Consider the following 16,442-nt stretch of genomic DNA (forward strand, 5'->3'; position numbering starts at 1 on the left):
CCATATTCTCCTACTAGAGTGGACATAGGACAAATGCATTGACAGGAGAGACCTAGAACAAAGTCACCCAGCAGGGAGCAGGCCATCCTGGGTATCCCACATGGAGCGTGATAAAGTGTCACAGAGAATGTGAGCATTTACACATGCTTCTGGTTACACACACACACACACACACACACACACACACACACACACACGCTGAATCTATGTAAAAATTAAACGCTAATGTTATCCACTTGTGCTGGGAAGATAGATGCATTTCCTACATGGCACAGCATATTCTATTAATTCTGGGCAGAATGAGGAAATGGCCTGCCTGCCTCCACAGTGGGCATTAACATAAGGGACAGTGTGGCCGGGAACCAGACGCTTCTGCCACAGCGTTAATGTATCCTCGCCCTCCACTTACAAATCAACAATCATGGACAGAAACTTAGCACATCTGCCTAAAAATGATAGCAACGGATTTAATGCATCCACCCCAAGTCCCACACTCATGAAGAAGACAGTATTTCATAATGTAAGATGCTATCAGAAGAGCCATAATTCAGGGCTAAGGGGCCAAAGCTTCCCTCATAATAATGGGTTTTCTGAAGTGGCTGGGGAAAACCGAAGATCCGGCCACAGGAGTTAGACAAGTAAGTTCTAAAGACACAGAGGAGCTCAAGTTGGGCTTATTATAAATGACTGTGGTCTCCTGTCACCACAAGCCCACCCCAACAATTAACATGCTTGGCGTAGCTGCCAGAGACCAAGCTATGATTTATTGTTCTCTTCAAATTAATAAAAGCATTGCTATCCGTCGCAGATCCCAGGATCCATCTGCTGGGAAAGAGCTGGTGTCTCAAAGTGGCTGTGCTACAGTTCTGAAGCCACTTCTCTAACCTTAATTCTTAGTGCCCACCCAGGCTCTGCCGACAGCGGCTGAAACCCTTAGAAAGCTATGCCGAGACTCAACTCCACCAATGGGAGCAGGGAGGCAGCAGGTGGCCTCCCCCAATCCTCAAACTTTACAAATGAGGAAAAGCCAAGGTCGTGGGGCTACACAACTGTCCCAACACAGGAAAGTAAGCCCACCCTGAACAGAGCCGAGTTCCCCAGAGCATCAGCCACCCGTGGAGAGCAGAGGCCTTCCTGGCACAAACAGGTTCTACTTTGTTTAAGCTTTATATAAAAGCTTAACAACTAGAGTCCTGCATACAGCCTCAGAGCTCCGGCTTCCCTGGAAAAACTTCTGTCCAGAGGAATCCAGATTCTCTCATGGTTCCTAGCTGATCTGTGGAACTAAAGAATTGTGTCAAACAGGCACAAGGGTCCATGAGGCTACAGTGACATCAATGAACAATTTCTCTTCCCATATGCCAGGGACCCAGGGGACCTTAGAATTGATTACTCTAGCTTTGCTCAAACTCAAAGTTTATATAAATATATACATGTGTGTATGTGTATGTTTGCATGTGTGTATATATATGCACATGTGTGTATATACATGCGTGTGCATACATATGTATCTGTGCATATGCATGTGTATGTGTGCATGTTGTATGTGTATATGTGTGTATATACATGTGTGTATATTTGCATATGTGCACATGTATGCTTATGTGTATGCGTATATATGCATGTATGCATGTGTGTGTGTTATGTGTGTATGTATTATTTTTTTAATTTTTCTTTTAGTGATGTGTATGTGTGTGGTTACATGCACATGAGTGCAGATTTCTCAGGAAGCCAGAAGGAGGTGCCAGGTCTCCTGGAGCCTAAATCGAGGCAGTTATAAGCTGCTGAGGTGGATTTGGGGAATCGAACTTAGGTTTTCTGAAAAAGCCATATGTACTCTTAACTGCTGAGCCATCCCTCCAGACCGGTTTTAATCTCCTATGTAGTCATGACCTGGAATCTGTTGGTTGGTCTAGAACTCTAAACCTGCACATGCTTAAGACCTTATTTAAGGTGAACATTCATGCACAAAGGGCAAATGAGAAGAGAAATGAACTGTCCCATGCTTAGTAGCTGCAAGCCACATTTTCCACCCATGGTTGTCTGAGGACAGATACCTAGAGCCAGATGTAACCTTGTTTATGTTTCAGAGGAAAAGCATTTACGGACTTCATGACATACAAGTAACACACACATACACACACACACACGTGCATACATACACACACACATGCACACACACACACACATACACATGCATGTTTAAGCATGTGCTTTGGAGAAAGGGGGCTTCCTAACTTGGACAGACTGCTGGTTCCCCAGCCTAGGAGAGCAGAGTCTCACCAGAAGATGAGAGAAGGGCCTGAGCCCACTGGGCAGCCACCTCCAGCCCCTCTTCCCATACTGCACCTCTGCACCTATTTGCTCAGCCAAAGGGGTTGTTTTTAGATGTAAATAAAGCTCTTCTACTGAAAAGCTCCTCCAGCTTCATTCCCCTGAGCTGCAGACCCCACTCAGCCCCATTCTCCCTGTTTGTTCTATGCAGTTCTCGCCACTCACCACCCACAGCCATGGCTGCTTCCCCTGGAGCCCAGAACACCGAAAGCCATTCTTGTCTTCCCCTGGCCATACCATGTGAAGCTTCCCTCTCAGGCACTAGAACATCACCCTGGAATGATTCTGTCACTAGACACACTCTAAGTTGTTTTATTTCTGTGCTTCCTAGGCTACCAATTATCCTGCATGCCCAGCTGTGAGATCCATGAAGAAGAACTGTTGCTGTCTCGTGCACTCCCGGTTCATCAAGCCCAACACAGTACCCAACACCTATTTGCAGCTACAGAAGACATGGCAGAGGACGTATCTCTCCCTAAGCAACAGACTAACTCTGGGCAGAAAACAGAGCAGACTTTGGTCTCAGGTCATGCAAGAACTTTGTTACAAAGAGAATCAACTCAACTGCTACATCTAGCTACTGTGCCGGTGTGTGTTTACAAACGCCCCACCGAGTGACAGTGTTCTGATCTTGAAGGTGCTCACTGAGTTTCTGTTTGATTTTGGAATCAGAGTTACATCGATGGATGAGTGCATTGGAATCAGAGTTATATCGATGGATGAGTGCATTTTAAACAGTGCTTCAGCAGCTTAAAATGAGCCATGCAGGCGCCTCTCTCTCTCTCTCTCTCTCTCTCTCTCTCTCTCTCTCTCTCTCTCTCTCTCTCTCTCTGTGTGTGTGTGTGTGTGTGTGTAGGCCTGTTCACCATCATCAAAGGGTTGCTGTGAAAGAGCTCTAAGTGGAGACATGTGCGTCTATACACATTGTCCCAGTACATGCTTGAAGAACCACAGAGTGAGAACCAGTGTCTCAGGGGCTCTGTGAACAACAGGAAACGTGGCTCCATGGCCTGGGCTCTTTGTTTGGAAAAGGTTCCACTGTGGGTGCACTGACCCTCGACCATCTTCAGTTGTGGCTGAGGCAAGTAGCATTTCCAGAAGAAAGTGCCAAAACCACGGGATGGAGAGAGAAACCCATGCCTGCAAACATACACCACACCACACACACAGCCCTGAAAGGCCCAGCAGGAGCTGCCACATTGTCACCTACTGTGACAAGACTGATCTGTAGTGAAATAAAGATAATGCCATCCAGAGGAAATAACGTGTGCTTCCTCCGAGAAGGTCTGAGGTTGTCAACCGCGTGCATGCTGCCAGAGTGCACGCAGAACAAACACCTAGCCAGGCTGCAGGCAGACAGGCTCTCCCCTTGCTGACAAGGCACACCTGTACATCAGTGGCTCTTCCACCTGGCGCCCAGCCCCACACTTAGCCCTGCACCCAGTCCAAGCCACAGGAAGTGTTCAGGAAGGTAGAGCCACTGTTGGTGGCTACCCTGAAATGGGTTTCAGAAAATGACCTCAGTGGCACCCATTCACTTACAAACGCTAGATTCCTGCTGTTTGTTTCTACCACAACTTACATCCCCCAGGGATTTCCGGTGGTAGCGATCATGTCTCCTGAGTCTGTGTAAAGGATGCAGAATGCCTTGGCTTGGTTGCCTGTGTCTGTCAACATCATCTGGAACACTGAGTGACCAGAAACGAAGGCACAGGGACAGGGTAGGTATCAGCTGTGTAAGCTCTTAGATGTCCTTTATAGGGTGTCTTAGAAAAAGAATGGTCTTTTACGAACAAGGTCTGTGAATAATTAACAATAATTAAATTGCCAGTATCTTTTATGTATGTGTTCAATATAAAAGTGATTTATAAATTGTAGTACCTCAACAACAAATGCTTTCAAAGCTCTGGTGCTTGGGGGTCAAAAAAATAACATTCACTACATAAAATATGGATAAAAATTTATAAACTTCGTGAAAGTTGGGAAATATTAAAAATCAATAAATAGAAATTGGGTATATCAAATCTGGTAAATACTTTTGGAAGTGACTCTTTTATTGAGAATTTCATATACTCAGCTAATGTTTTCATCAAATCTAACCCCCCACTCCCTCCCCTCAAGTTTCTCTCCTGTTTCTCACTCCCACTCTTCTCTCCCAACCTCTCCCCCAACTCCCACTAAGCACACTTACTGCTGCCTGTGTGCACACTGTGTGGATGGGACCATCTTATCTACTTGGGCATGGCTAGAGCGTCACAACTGGTAAATCAGCAGAGAATAAAAGACTGTGGGATATTCAGCTTCAAACAGGACGACTGTTGCACATCCTCTTGCCCTAAAGCTCAGGGACCATTGTGAAAAACAGGGCAGAAAGATGTAAAGATGCAGAAATAGACTCCTGCAGAGAAAGGGTAGGTAGTTGCAGGACAGTGTAGCTGTCCAGAGAGCTCAAAGTAGCTATGGCAACATGCACAAGATCCGCACAAGATCAAGTCAGCCAAAATCCCAGTACAGGTGGCAAGAGGCCCTGAAGTCCCATCCTTAGCCAAGAAGCTATCAGCAACTGATGGCCGTAGAGAAGAGGGTAGCATTTTTCAGGGACGCAGACCCTCGTAATATCTTCAGAGAGCGCTGCGGCCCCCATCCCATGATGCAGTAGGCAACTCTTGGCCACAGGCTTCTTTCTCTTTCGGATGCTATTAAGTCTCAACGGCCAGTGATTTGTAGATGATTATAAGTTTTACTGTGTGTATCATTGCAACTGACAGGCAAATCCCATCAATCAAATGGCATGAATGATGAAAAAGGGACACAGATTTGACATCCACTCTCCGCCAGCCACTCTTCATATCAATTACAGCGCTCGAGACAGCTCTCTGTGGCACACGGATGGGAGGCTCGCCTCTTCCCCCTCCACCGATAGCCCTGAAATGCATGTTCCTGGCTCAAGCACTTTATGTTGCTAGGGGAGAGATATCATTTGGAGTCGGGTGGGTGGTGTTTATATTGCAATTCATGGGGGTCTCCTTCCCCACTGTCTCGCTGAACCCCCAATTTGTCAAGGATGAGAAGCCACTGCAGCAATGGGCACGGGCCAACCGCAGTGCTCTCATTACGCCGACAGCCATGACACCTTTTCAATTCTGCCCATCTCTTAGTCTCTAGTCAAATGGAACTTATTGCTTATAGCTTGTTGAAATTTTATGAATTATTTATGAAAGTAGGTCTACGACTCCAGACTCTTAAAAGACAACACAATGGAACCCTCCTCGTTACCCACAACCTGGCTTCTATCGGAGAGCAGGTACTCTCTGTAACGTGAGCTTCGTGTTTGGGGTGCAATAGCAGTTTTGGAAAACGCACCGACTAAGAATATTCGGAAGCTATTTATGGAATGCCTGGGCGTATTTTTAAATGTTTACTGTAAACCAGCTTTGAGTTCCAGAAAGATACAGTGGACATATTTCCCAGCTTGAATAAAAACAACTAATGCCTGCCCCACTATTACCCAAACTTAACTGAAAGGCAATTCTCCTATGATGTGCATCCAGAAGGTTCTAGTCAGGTCATGACCCCAGAGTTCCCTTCTGTTTCAAAGAGCTATGTGGCTGTGCACAAGTGAGGACCACAACCTGGCCAGTGGTATGAAAACCCATGGGTTTCAGCAATGCATGACGAGGACATACCAATCAGACACACCAATGAGAAAATCACCAGAGCATGAGACCTTGGGTTATAAAACAAAGGACACCACTCACTGTTGTCTGACTCTGTCAGTAATACAGTCAGATAGAGAGGTATGGCTAGGCTGGAGTGTCAAAACTAGCCTGCTCTTGCCACACCTCCATGACTACGTGTTTGCTCAGCAAAGACATCTCCACTGGGACAGGTTGACAGAGACTCTGAAAGCAGGAGCTGCCTCTGATTCAGGACAACTGTCTCTATAAATATCCATTCCTCCCAAGTCCCATGGCATCCCTGCCCTCCTCCCCAGATATTTAGTTCCCAGACCCAACCCCAGAAGAGACCGATGGTACTTCTGGCTACTGTCCTTATAGGGTCCCTTAATTTTGAGAGACACATCCTCAGAGAAAGCGAAGTCCCACCACCCAATAGCGGTGAAACTTACCTTGCTGGAAAACATCTTGACAGCAGAACGGGAACGTGGGAGAGGGGAGGAGAAAAAGAGAGGAAGACATTAGTGATGGCAAAGAAGGAAGTGTAGCAATCAGTTCACATATGCTGGCTTTGCTAACTGCTCTCCACACAGCACTCACTGCACACCAAGCTCAAGGTCATGGGTGGAGACCACCGGGGTCTAAATCATGGCTAATACTTATAAACTCTGTGTTTGCTGTCCCCTAAACCAGAACACAGGTATTGTGGCTGGAAAGATTAAATATGTCATGTCCTGACTCTTAATGACATAGGACAGTAGTCGGCATGTAACACACAGGACAAAGGTGTTTGTTGGGATGTATAATGTCACAACTGCAATGGCCTTATGAAACAGGCTCTGTATCATTCTTATTTTATAGAGAAACTGAGTTTCCACAAGGCTAATACAGCAGGGGCTCAGGACTGAACCCAAACCTGTGTGATCCTGAAATTATCAAGCTCTGAAAAGCTATCTGACTGACCAAAGACAACAGTATCTCATGAAAGCATAAACTTAAAACCTCTGTGAAATTAAGGATCCTATTTACCACACAAGCAAAGCTCACACACACTCCCCACATTGTAACCCATGACTAATAAGCACACCGGTCTTCAAGGTGAACACTAAGTCTGCTAGAAAGAAAAAAAATTCATGTATCTTTTTCAACAAACACCTGGGGGACTGTTATGTGAAGAATACTTTGTTACTAATAGCCACAGAAGAACAAAAACAACCAACCAAAAACCCACCCTGTCTCCAGGGTCTGCCCAAGAGCACTTCCAACCCCAAGTGTACTTTGACCTAGTGGACTCGGACTGTAAGGCTCTGTTTTTCTAACTGTCGTCTCTGCTCAACAGTGCAGATGGGACCCACAGTACGGCGGCCATTTTCATGGCTACAGAGAATTCCACCCTGTGATTATGCTAGCGTTTATCTTTCCATTCTGATGTTGGTCGCATTTTCAGTGTTTAGCAATCAGGAATCAAGATAATTGTTTTCCTCTATCTCTCAGTGGCCACAGCTACACGTAGAAAGCATTTATTTTAAAATCTTCCATGTATAAGGGATCTTAGCCTCCCAATCATCACTGAAGTTTCTTAAGTGATCATGGTGTTTCATTTGGTATCTTCGAGATACAGAGGGAACAGTGACCCAGGACCACCCAGATGGGAGCTAAGAGCACCTGCTCTGTCTGCAGGGCTATGAAAAGAAGCTTCCAGAAGATAGTCTGAGAGCATGAATGGAAATATCCAATCTGCAGTCCTTGACCAACAACTTTAGGACTTTAACCCAACAAAATACCTCCTAAAAGGGGTCTAAAAGAGAAGCTCATCAAAGTATTATTTACAGTGGGAAACCATAGGATACTGCCAACAGTTGCCAGGGAACCAATGTAATGTGTGTGCGCACGACTTGCTGTGCAGTGACTTTAATGACTAAGGAGGAGTGCAGAGATGGATCAGGTAAAGCTCCCATCATGTAAACCTGAGAACCCAAGTTTGAGCCCTGGAATCTGTGTGAAGGAGAAAGGAAAGAAAAGACTATTTAGATAGTCTACACAGACACCACCGCATACCTGTATCCCCCCACTCCCACACACTAAATGGTTATAGACTTTAACTGACCTTCACTGAAAACATTAGACATCTAGGTGGAGCACATAACCCCCAAGGACATTTATGTGCCTGTGGGCACATGCATGTTTATGGCTGCATTAACAGAGGTTTGCTGGGGCCTGGCTCAAACGGTTAAGAGCACTGACTACTCTTCCCAGAGTTCCTGAGTTCAATTCCCAGCAACCACATGGTGGCTCACAACCATCTGTAATGGTATCTGATGCCCTCTTGTATGTCTGAGGAGAGCAACAGTGTCCTCGCACACAAAAAGATAACTACATCTTTGAGTGGGGGGAAGGTGGTTTGCTACAATGACCACAAAGATTGCTTTTCTTTGGTGGATGGAACTTGGGTTTAATCTTACATGAGATTTTTATATATTATTTTAATCTTTAGCAATAAGCACACCTTATATCCATAATCTCTGTTTAGAACTAACCTTATTGTCACTTAAAAAACAAGTAAGAACTACACAATCAGCATCAACTTTATAGCACTGACACATGAACCACCAGCGCCCATGGGGTCAGGAAGAGCCAAGGGTCCTGAATGGTGCAGTCATTTGCCTGCCACATCAACAGGTCAGAAGTCCTGAAGTTGCAGATTTCATTCCACTCGGCTACACAGCCCCTGATTTTATTAATTAAACCTTTTCTTGACAGTTTCACACACATATGTAGTGCAGTCTATTACTCTCTCTCCTACCCCTGTCAAGCCCTCCTTTTCTGTACATGTCCCCTTCGAGAGCAACCTGGCACAAAACACACATGCTCTCACAGGCAAACCAAGCCAGTCAGAGTGACTTGGATGAGAAATACTTAAAAATTTCATCCCCCTGCTTCTGAGGAAACCCACACGATTCTGAACGGCCAATCCCACCACTTCCCTGACTCTGCTCTGCTTTATCCGTCCATCCCCCGTTCTTAAGAGAAATCTTCCTCATCAGCCACCCAACCAAGAACGAAGATGTGGTTTTTTTTAAATGTGTTAAAGATGGACAACCATGTGTTGTTGTTATTGTGTCCTGAGTAACATATTATCATAGCCGTCTACACGGCACTCATTGCGTTAGATTTTAGAAGCCATCTGAAAGTGATTTAAAGTATACAGCACAGCGTTTGTAGATTATAAACACACACTCTGGCATCTCTGTCAGGGACTTGAGAACCTGCAGACCACACCCTTCTGTGTATGCTGTGAAATATCCTTGAGCCTTAAGGATATCTCATCTCAGCGGTGAGATGCTGCTACCCGAGGACCCGGGAAAAGGCTGTAGGTGGCCCCTTTAATCTACCACAATACATGTGATTGCATCCTGGACCTCACCACCTTAAAGTCTCTGACTAGCTTCTACTCCTGACAGAGCCCTCCTACTCATCCTTCAAGTGTCACAGGCACTGTGAACTATGTCCCCACAGAGAGGGAACTTGCCATTTCCACCTGTGTTCCTAGAGCAATCCAGGCATGTCGCAATTAGAAGTTGGATTATAATTAGTTATTTCTGTAGACTGTGAGCTCCTGGGGATAGGAGCAACGGATCTTAAGCTCCTACCTACGTCCCGGCCGCTGGACACTGTATTAGCACTGAGAGAGAAGCAAAGGACGGTGCCTCTGTCTTACCACTCCCTTAATGTACAACATAAGGAAACTGAGTATAGGATCAATGGAAAATCTTCCCTAAGGTCAGACATGGACCTCAAGACTGAGCCAGGGCTACACGAGGCTCATTTCACCTTAATAAAGTTCAAATGCTTATCATGATTATTAACAAAGGACAAATTGGACATTTATCATCCCCCTTTAGTGAATACAGACACAAACCTTCAACCTTGAAAACATCAGGGAAATGAGATTAATCCCTTAAATGCAGAAGCAGTCTCGACATCTGTCCTGAATCCTCAACCCTCCTCTCCATGATTTGGACAAGGAGCACTTCCTTTGAAACTCAGAATTCATTTGAGTCACTGGACAACACCAGCAGGTTGCAGGGAAAGGAACTCAGGGCTGATTTCTTGGCCTTGCTCCTCCCTGTCCTACTGTGTGCTTCACATCTTTGCAGTCCTACTGTGTGCTTCAGATGCTTCAGACAAATGTGCACAGATGCTACTCAGGCCTGCCACTCCCAAAGCCTCCTGACTATCTTAGCTTTTCCAGGAGTTCTTCCATGCTCACATTTTACCCACATGTACAGACTCTAGTACAAATTCTACACAGGCACCAGCATGAAATTTACACTCTAGATTCATGTCTTGGGGATGGTGGTAGGGATCTGTGGCACAAGTCACCCCATTCTTGGCAGCATCTACGTTGCATTCCCTGGAATAATGGCTGGCTGGCAAGTCTTTCAAAATTTCACGTTACCAGATGAAAAGGGCCACCAAGCTCACGCTAGAATGGTGTGTAGATGGGCAGTGTAAGTGAGGGAGGAGGAAGAGGGGGGAGCTGACCATGTCTACGTGGTTCAGCTACATTGTCACACTCCAACACACACACACACACACACACACACACACACACACACACACACACACACACACTTTCCCCAGGTCAATGGGTGTTACAAGATACTGGCCCCCAAGGCTCACCGCACCACACCTCCCTGTGCTCTAGCATTTGTGAACACAGCCTCTATCTCCACAGCCATCAGCTTTGCCACTTCTAAAGATCAAAGCTCGAAGAATGGGAGTACGGGGGTCATGGTTTTGGTCTAGCCAACCATGGAGAATTATTCAGGAGATGCCCCCTCTGACCTCTCATTTCCTTGCCACAGATTCTAAAAACCACTTCCATGCCACTGGGAAGGTGAAGTTCACTGAGATATTTAAGCCACTGAAAGTCACACTGAGGGTAAGACACTGTGGCATTTTCTACCCTCTCAGGACTCAGAATCACATAAATCCAGAACGGGGAGTTACCAGTGACCACCACCCTGGCCACAATTAGGTTGAGCCCAAAGGACACCAGGGACAGTGATGCAGAGGAAACCGACTCCTTCAGACAAAGCTTTGCTCAGACTCACGTGAACAAAGAAAGCCTGTTCCCCAGCCCCTCACCCCCGGCTCCCCCGCCCACCCTCCAGCCCCTGGAGCCCTACTAGTCCTGGAGACAGATGAAAGGCCATGTGTGAGCTGGCCATTCATTTGTGGGAAGGAAGCGAGAAGGAAGGAGTCCAGATCTGCCTTTCTTAACCTGATGGAAGACCAAGGACATGTGCCCCTCCCCCACCACTATGGAGGGATTCAACCTCCACCCCACCCCCACCCCCGGCCCAGCTCTGTAATGCATGGAGTCCTCAGAGACCCAGGCCATAAAAAGACTAGATTATTTATTATTATTATTAATAAGTTATGGCAATTAGGCTGGGTGATTCCTGAACGTGGCTGATGAGAAATTTTCTTGAGTACTGCTCACCCACACAGCTAGTGTTTACCTCTATTAAAAATGATTTAACTACACTCTGGGTGAACCCCTGTCCTGGGCCTGGGTTAATAATTAGCAGCGCACAGAGCCACGTGGGTTAAGTGAGTCGCCTGTCCTTTACTTACCTATTGCTCTGTTTTATGAGGAGAAGTGGATGGAGGGTCTTACTGCCCATTCCGTCTGCTAGGAATAATTTACTATTTGAGTCCGCAGCCCCTGACTACAGGTAGAGAAACCTCACCATGGTTACACTATCACGCTTAGCCCACACACCACTGCGCTCAAGATCTGCCCCACAGAGGGAGTTTGCATGCCTTCTGGGGGAGGGGTAGTTACTACTCCTCAAACAATGGAATCACACTCATCTCTCTACGCTTCTTTCTTTCCCAGGTTAAATTATAGATGAGGGCAGTTTAGTTTCTTGAAAATGCGATGCACTTAACTCCCATTTAAGAAGTCTCACCTGGGGAGACAGCTGTCTTACGAGTTCTCCTGTGGATTGAGCTACTGAGAGAAAAATCCTTTTTTTGCGTCCAGAGCTTTTACCGTAAAGCACTATAAATTTTACTTACACCCAACTAACCAGGGCCAGGGAAGGGATCTGGAGAACCGCTGGAGTGAACACTGCTCCCTTGAAAGAAGTCACAGTTGCCATTAACTGAAGTCACATTCAGTATCAGTCTCCATGGAGTCCACAAGCCCAGCCAACCCTGCATGTAGTTCAAGGGGTAACTGGAATCCAGCTGAATTCTACCACTGCTGATCACTAAGAATGAAATGAATTCTCTTCTGCACTGAAAAGTAGGGTAGGCTCATGCTTCCCCTTACTGAGGATAAGACCTCTGTTTTTATCCATTATCTAATGTTGCATTTCAGAATGTCCATTTTTGGGGTTACTAATACTTGTAAGTATTAGTGTGTGCGTGTGTACACGCAGTTTCAAGGTGCACGTTTCTAAGCCTGCATGTGTGCTCGTATTTGTGTGGAGGTCACAACATTCCATGGCTGTCTTTAATCACCCTCACTAATTCACCAAGGCTCGCTGGCTGATGAATTTCAAGGAGCCACCTGGTCTCTGTTTCTGGCTTCTGTGAACCGTTTATGTATGTATCCTGGGGATCCCAACTCCAGCCTTCCTGCTTGCAGAGCACTTTAATAACTGCTCCATTTTCCTAGTCCAGCACGGCACCAGTCCCATTCCAAGCTGACAAAACTGAAGTCCAGTTTTATCACATATCCCAAAGACGGAGGGATGCCACTTCACCATGGCAGTGGTCACTGTGCCGTGAAACCCCAGAATCAGGATTTAGCCTTCTACCACTTAGGCAGGATTACTGCTCTGTCCTGAACAGAGGAGAACCACTTTGACTCATAGGAATCTCATGCTGATTGGGCAGCATGAGCTTGATACTTCAATCAGCACACACATGTGAACATTGTAGTCAAAAAAGACTTGATCAAACCCTGGCTGAACTGCCTTCCTAGCTCCAAGTAGCTGCTAGAATCTTTCAATCTTGGTTTCCCGTCATGTGTAAGTGCAAGGAAACCTATCTTCCTTTCAGAATTCCCATGAGCACCACCAGGGTCTCTGATATGTAAAATCTTTGGCGCTTGGAAGTTGGTCCCTGGTTCACATAGCACAAGTTGAGTCAATGCTATGGTTACAATAAGCAGAATAGAACAGGGTCTGGAAAGCCATCCCATCCCTTGGCCTTCTTTGACCTGCAACATTCTAGTAACAATGTTCTAGGCAAGCGCTCTACCACTGAGCTAAATCCCCAACCCCTAGTAACAATGTTCTTAATGCTGACAAGTAGCCAGAAGAACTTGATACCCAAAGCAACACCTGTTTTAATGAGATCTTGTCAACGGCCATGGAGGCTCAAGTAATACAGGAGTGACAAACCTGGGCTATGTGAGGTTTTCTATGCACTACGGCCCTGTGACTTGAGGTATTATAAACCTTACTGACTGCTTGCTTGAAAACCTGTGTGACAACTGTAGCATTGTAGAAAGAGCAGGGTGAGAATTTGTCATCTTATCATGCTCTAGCTACATGCTAGTAAGAAATATTACCTCATGAGTATTACCTTATGAATGACTTCTTTGGGGGCCTTGAGATATATATATATGGCATTCAACCTTCAAGTGCCAGAGTAGAGAAAACAATGAACAGATGTCAGAGATCGGAGACACTGGGAGCCTGGGCTTGTTTCCTCTGACCTTACCTACCTCTTCTGGCCCCACCATCACTGAGGGTCCCCATTTAAGGGGCTCCCAATGGAGACACACTTTCTACTGACTAAGTCAAAATAGGTAGAAACCAATTGGGACAGCTCAAAGAATTTGCCTGAGAAAAATTATTCCAGTACTTAATTAAATATACCGAAGTTTGAGCATGACAGAGTCCCTTCCTGCCCGGGTGCAGGTCTGTCTGTCACCATTGGAGCAGCGCCAAAGTCATGCTCTCCCCCAGAGGCCGTCCCTGCCCTCAGTGGCACCACACAGGCTGTGATTTGGTTTTAAGTGTCTCCAAAGCCAGACAGTTCAGGCAGCTCCATGTTACACAGCCAGTACCCACAAGCCTCCCACTTCCTCCTGGCGCACACACGCAAATAGTTCAAACTGAACCGAGTCCCCTGAGAGCCTTGGCAAAACTATAGTGATTATCTTGAACATCCTAGATGCCCCCCACTGACACCCCCACCTGAGTCCTTTGGCGGTAGACTACCTCCCTCACCTTTCATTCTTCTCTTGTTCCAGGTAAGAGTCCTAAGAGAGTTCTGTCATGTTCCTCCATCCTGCACTTACCTTTCATCATGGAAGAAATTAAGACCAATACTTTGCCTGTCACTGGGCTCTGTCTGAAAGCACTCCACACTCAGTAAATGTCTTTTATTTGTAGATAAGAAAAAAGATAAAATAAAGAAAAGTCTCTTCCAGTTACGTTTTCTAGAGAAGGTGCTTGCCAACATCAATCTCCAACCGTACCCTGGTAGCCCATCAGCCGACACTGACTGGGGCAGGCGGTGTAAAGGACAGCTAGTAAAAGTCCCCAGCACTTTATGACATTCCATTCCTAGTATATCTCACTCCTACCACCGAGGTATAAAGCTCTTAACTACTGAAAGAACATAAAAAAATAGATTTAGGAATAATACTTTTTTATGATTGCATTCTGTATACTATGAAAGTTATGTCCAAGTCTGTTGGTGCTTTATGGAGCTGATAAAGTAGAATGGGGTAGCTTTCTAGCCTAACCGTGTATTTTATACCCTTTAAAAATATTTTCAATTGAATTACTTTCTGAGTAATTATAGTAAGGCTAATCTAGGCTTAATGAATTCATGTACAAATACTTTAGACTTCATTATTAAAATCCCTCTGATATGAAACCGTTTTAAACGCAATCTTTAGCAACCAATGGCTTTCTCTGAAATGAACAGCATACATGACTTTCTCTAAATTCTTCTGAACCTGCTGAGAAACCCAATGAAGCTATGTTAATAGCCCAAACAAAGGAGGAATCTGGAAAATGGCGTCATTCTAATTCCCCCAGACTTCTGTAATCGGGTGTTCATCAGGAGGTGTGAAGTATTTTACTAAGATTCTGCACATGCTGAGGAGTTTCCTTACACTGCAGTAAAAACCACACTACAGCTCTGATCAGCAAAGATGTGAACCTAGGATCAGTAAAACAGTACCTGTGGGTGCTGAGCCTTACAGTCGTGGAAGGCTCCAAACCCAGCAATTTACCTATCGAGTCCCAGTCCACACTCTAGGCAAAGCTACTTCATCCTCTAGGATTCATTTTCTCTGTCTGCAAAATGATATGCACTGGGTACAGGCTAAGGTCCCTTCTGGTTCTAAAATATGGTGGTTTTATGCTTAAAATTACACACATTACATCAAATGGGCTCTTGTTGTGTATAGCTTATTCATCATCTTATCTAAGCTAAATTACATTCAGAGGGGAAGAAATCCACTCCCTGCAATTCACATATATCCACAAACACATCCATAATACAACCTATGATTCTGAACTTATCCCAGGATATTATCTCCACGGTAAAGTATTTTTCCCATTATAGATGAATTATAAGCCATCTGAAACCTATAATGTTACAGCAGCTCACAGACTCAACTTCTGATCCCCCCCAACACCCACCCAACACACACATCCCGAAGCATCCTCTTTTGTCTCCGTTTTCAAGTCAACTGATTAATTTCATCAAAACTGTATTCCCTACACAGGTCTGAGAAATCCAGACTTTAGTCAGGTTGGTTACCCAGTCTCCTAAATTCAAAGTAGGCATTTATAAATGTCCAGAAGGATAAATCCCTTCCCCTGTTACGTGATCATTACCGGGATAGACAACTTTAAAGCAAACAGAAGACAATGACCATCATCATTATTTTGATGGCTTGGCACAAATTACCATCAGGAGAGCTCCCAGGAGCCAGAGACTATTAATGTCTGAGATCTGAGAAGCTGCCCCTAACAATCAAACATTGCTGATCACCATGAAGCAGGTCCAAAGCCTCCCAAAAGACTGGAGACACAAGACACTCTAGGCATGTCCTCATCTCAGGACATGGCACGTTCTAGCCTGGCTCCACTCAATTATAAATTACCTGGAACTTGCTGAAGCTCATGGATGTTTTAAAGGGGCTCCAACAGAAAATATCTTATTTAAGTCAAGAAAGTGTCTGCTCCTGCAATCCCATAGCTGGAAAGGTAGGTCCTGCAGGAAAGTGTTAGCTGTTAGAAGCATGAAGCCCTGAGACCACACAGCCAGCATCCACATAAAAATCTGGGTCCTGCAGCATGCACGTGTAACCCAGGGCTAGGGATACAGACACAGGCAGATTTCCAAGACTTGCTTGACAGCCATTCCAACTGAATCAACCAG

General features: G+C 45.4%; 1 protein-coding gene across 8 annotated transcripts in view; it reads right to left on the reverse strand.

Moving 5' to 3' along the window:
- The window catches only part of Gfra1 (GDNF family receptor alpha 1), a 231,741-nt gene that overhangs the window by 161,121 nt on the left and 54,178 nt on the right, over window positions 1-16,442 (reverse strand). For 5 of the 8 annotated variants that reach the window (XM_039101768.2, XM_039101762.2, XM_039101759.2 and 2 more), the window contains one exon: window positions 6,464-6,478. The exons of the other annotated variants lie outside the window; for them this stretch is intronic. In XM_039101768.2, the coding sequence (XP_038957696.1) occupies window positions 6,464-6,478 (15 nt within the window). The remainder of the gene's footprint in view (window positions 1-6,463; window positions 6,479-16,442) is intronic. 8 annotated transcript variants of the gene reach the window in all.

Source organism: Rattus norvegicus, chromosome 1, assembly GCF_036323735.1.
Source record: "Rattus norvegicus strain BN/NHsdMcwi chromosome 1, GRCr8, whole genome shotgun sequence".
NCBI lineage: Eukaryota > Metazoa > Chordata > Mammalia > Rodentia > Muridae > Rattus > Rattus norvegicus.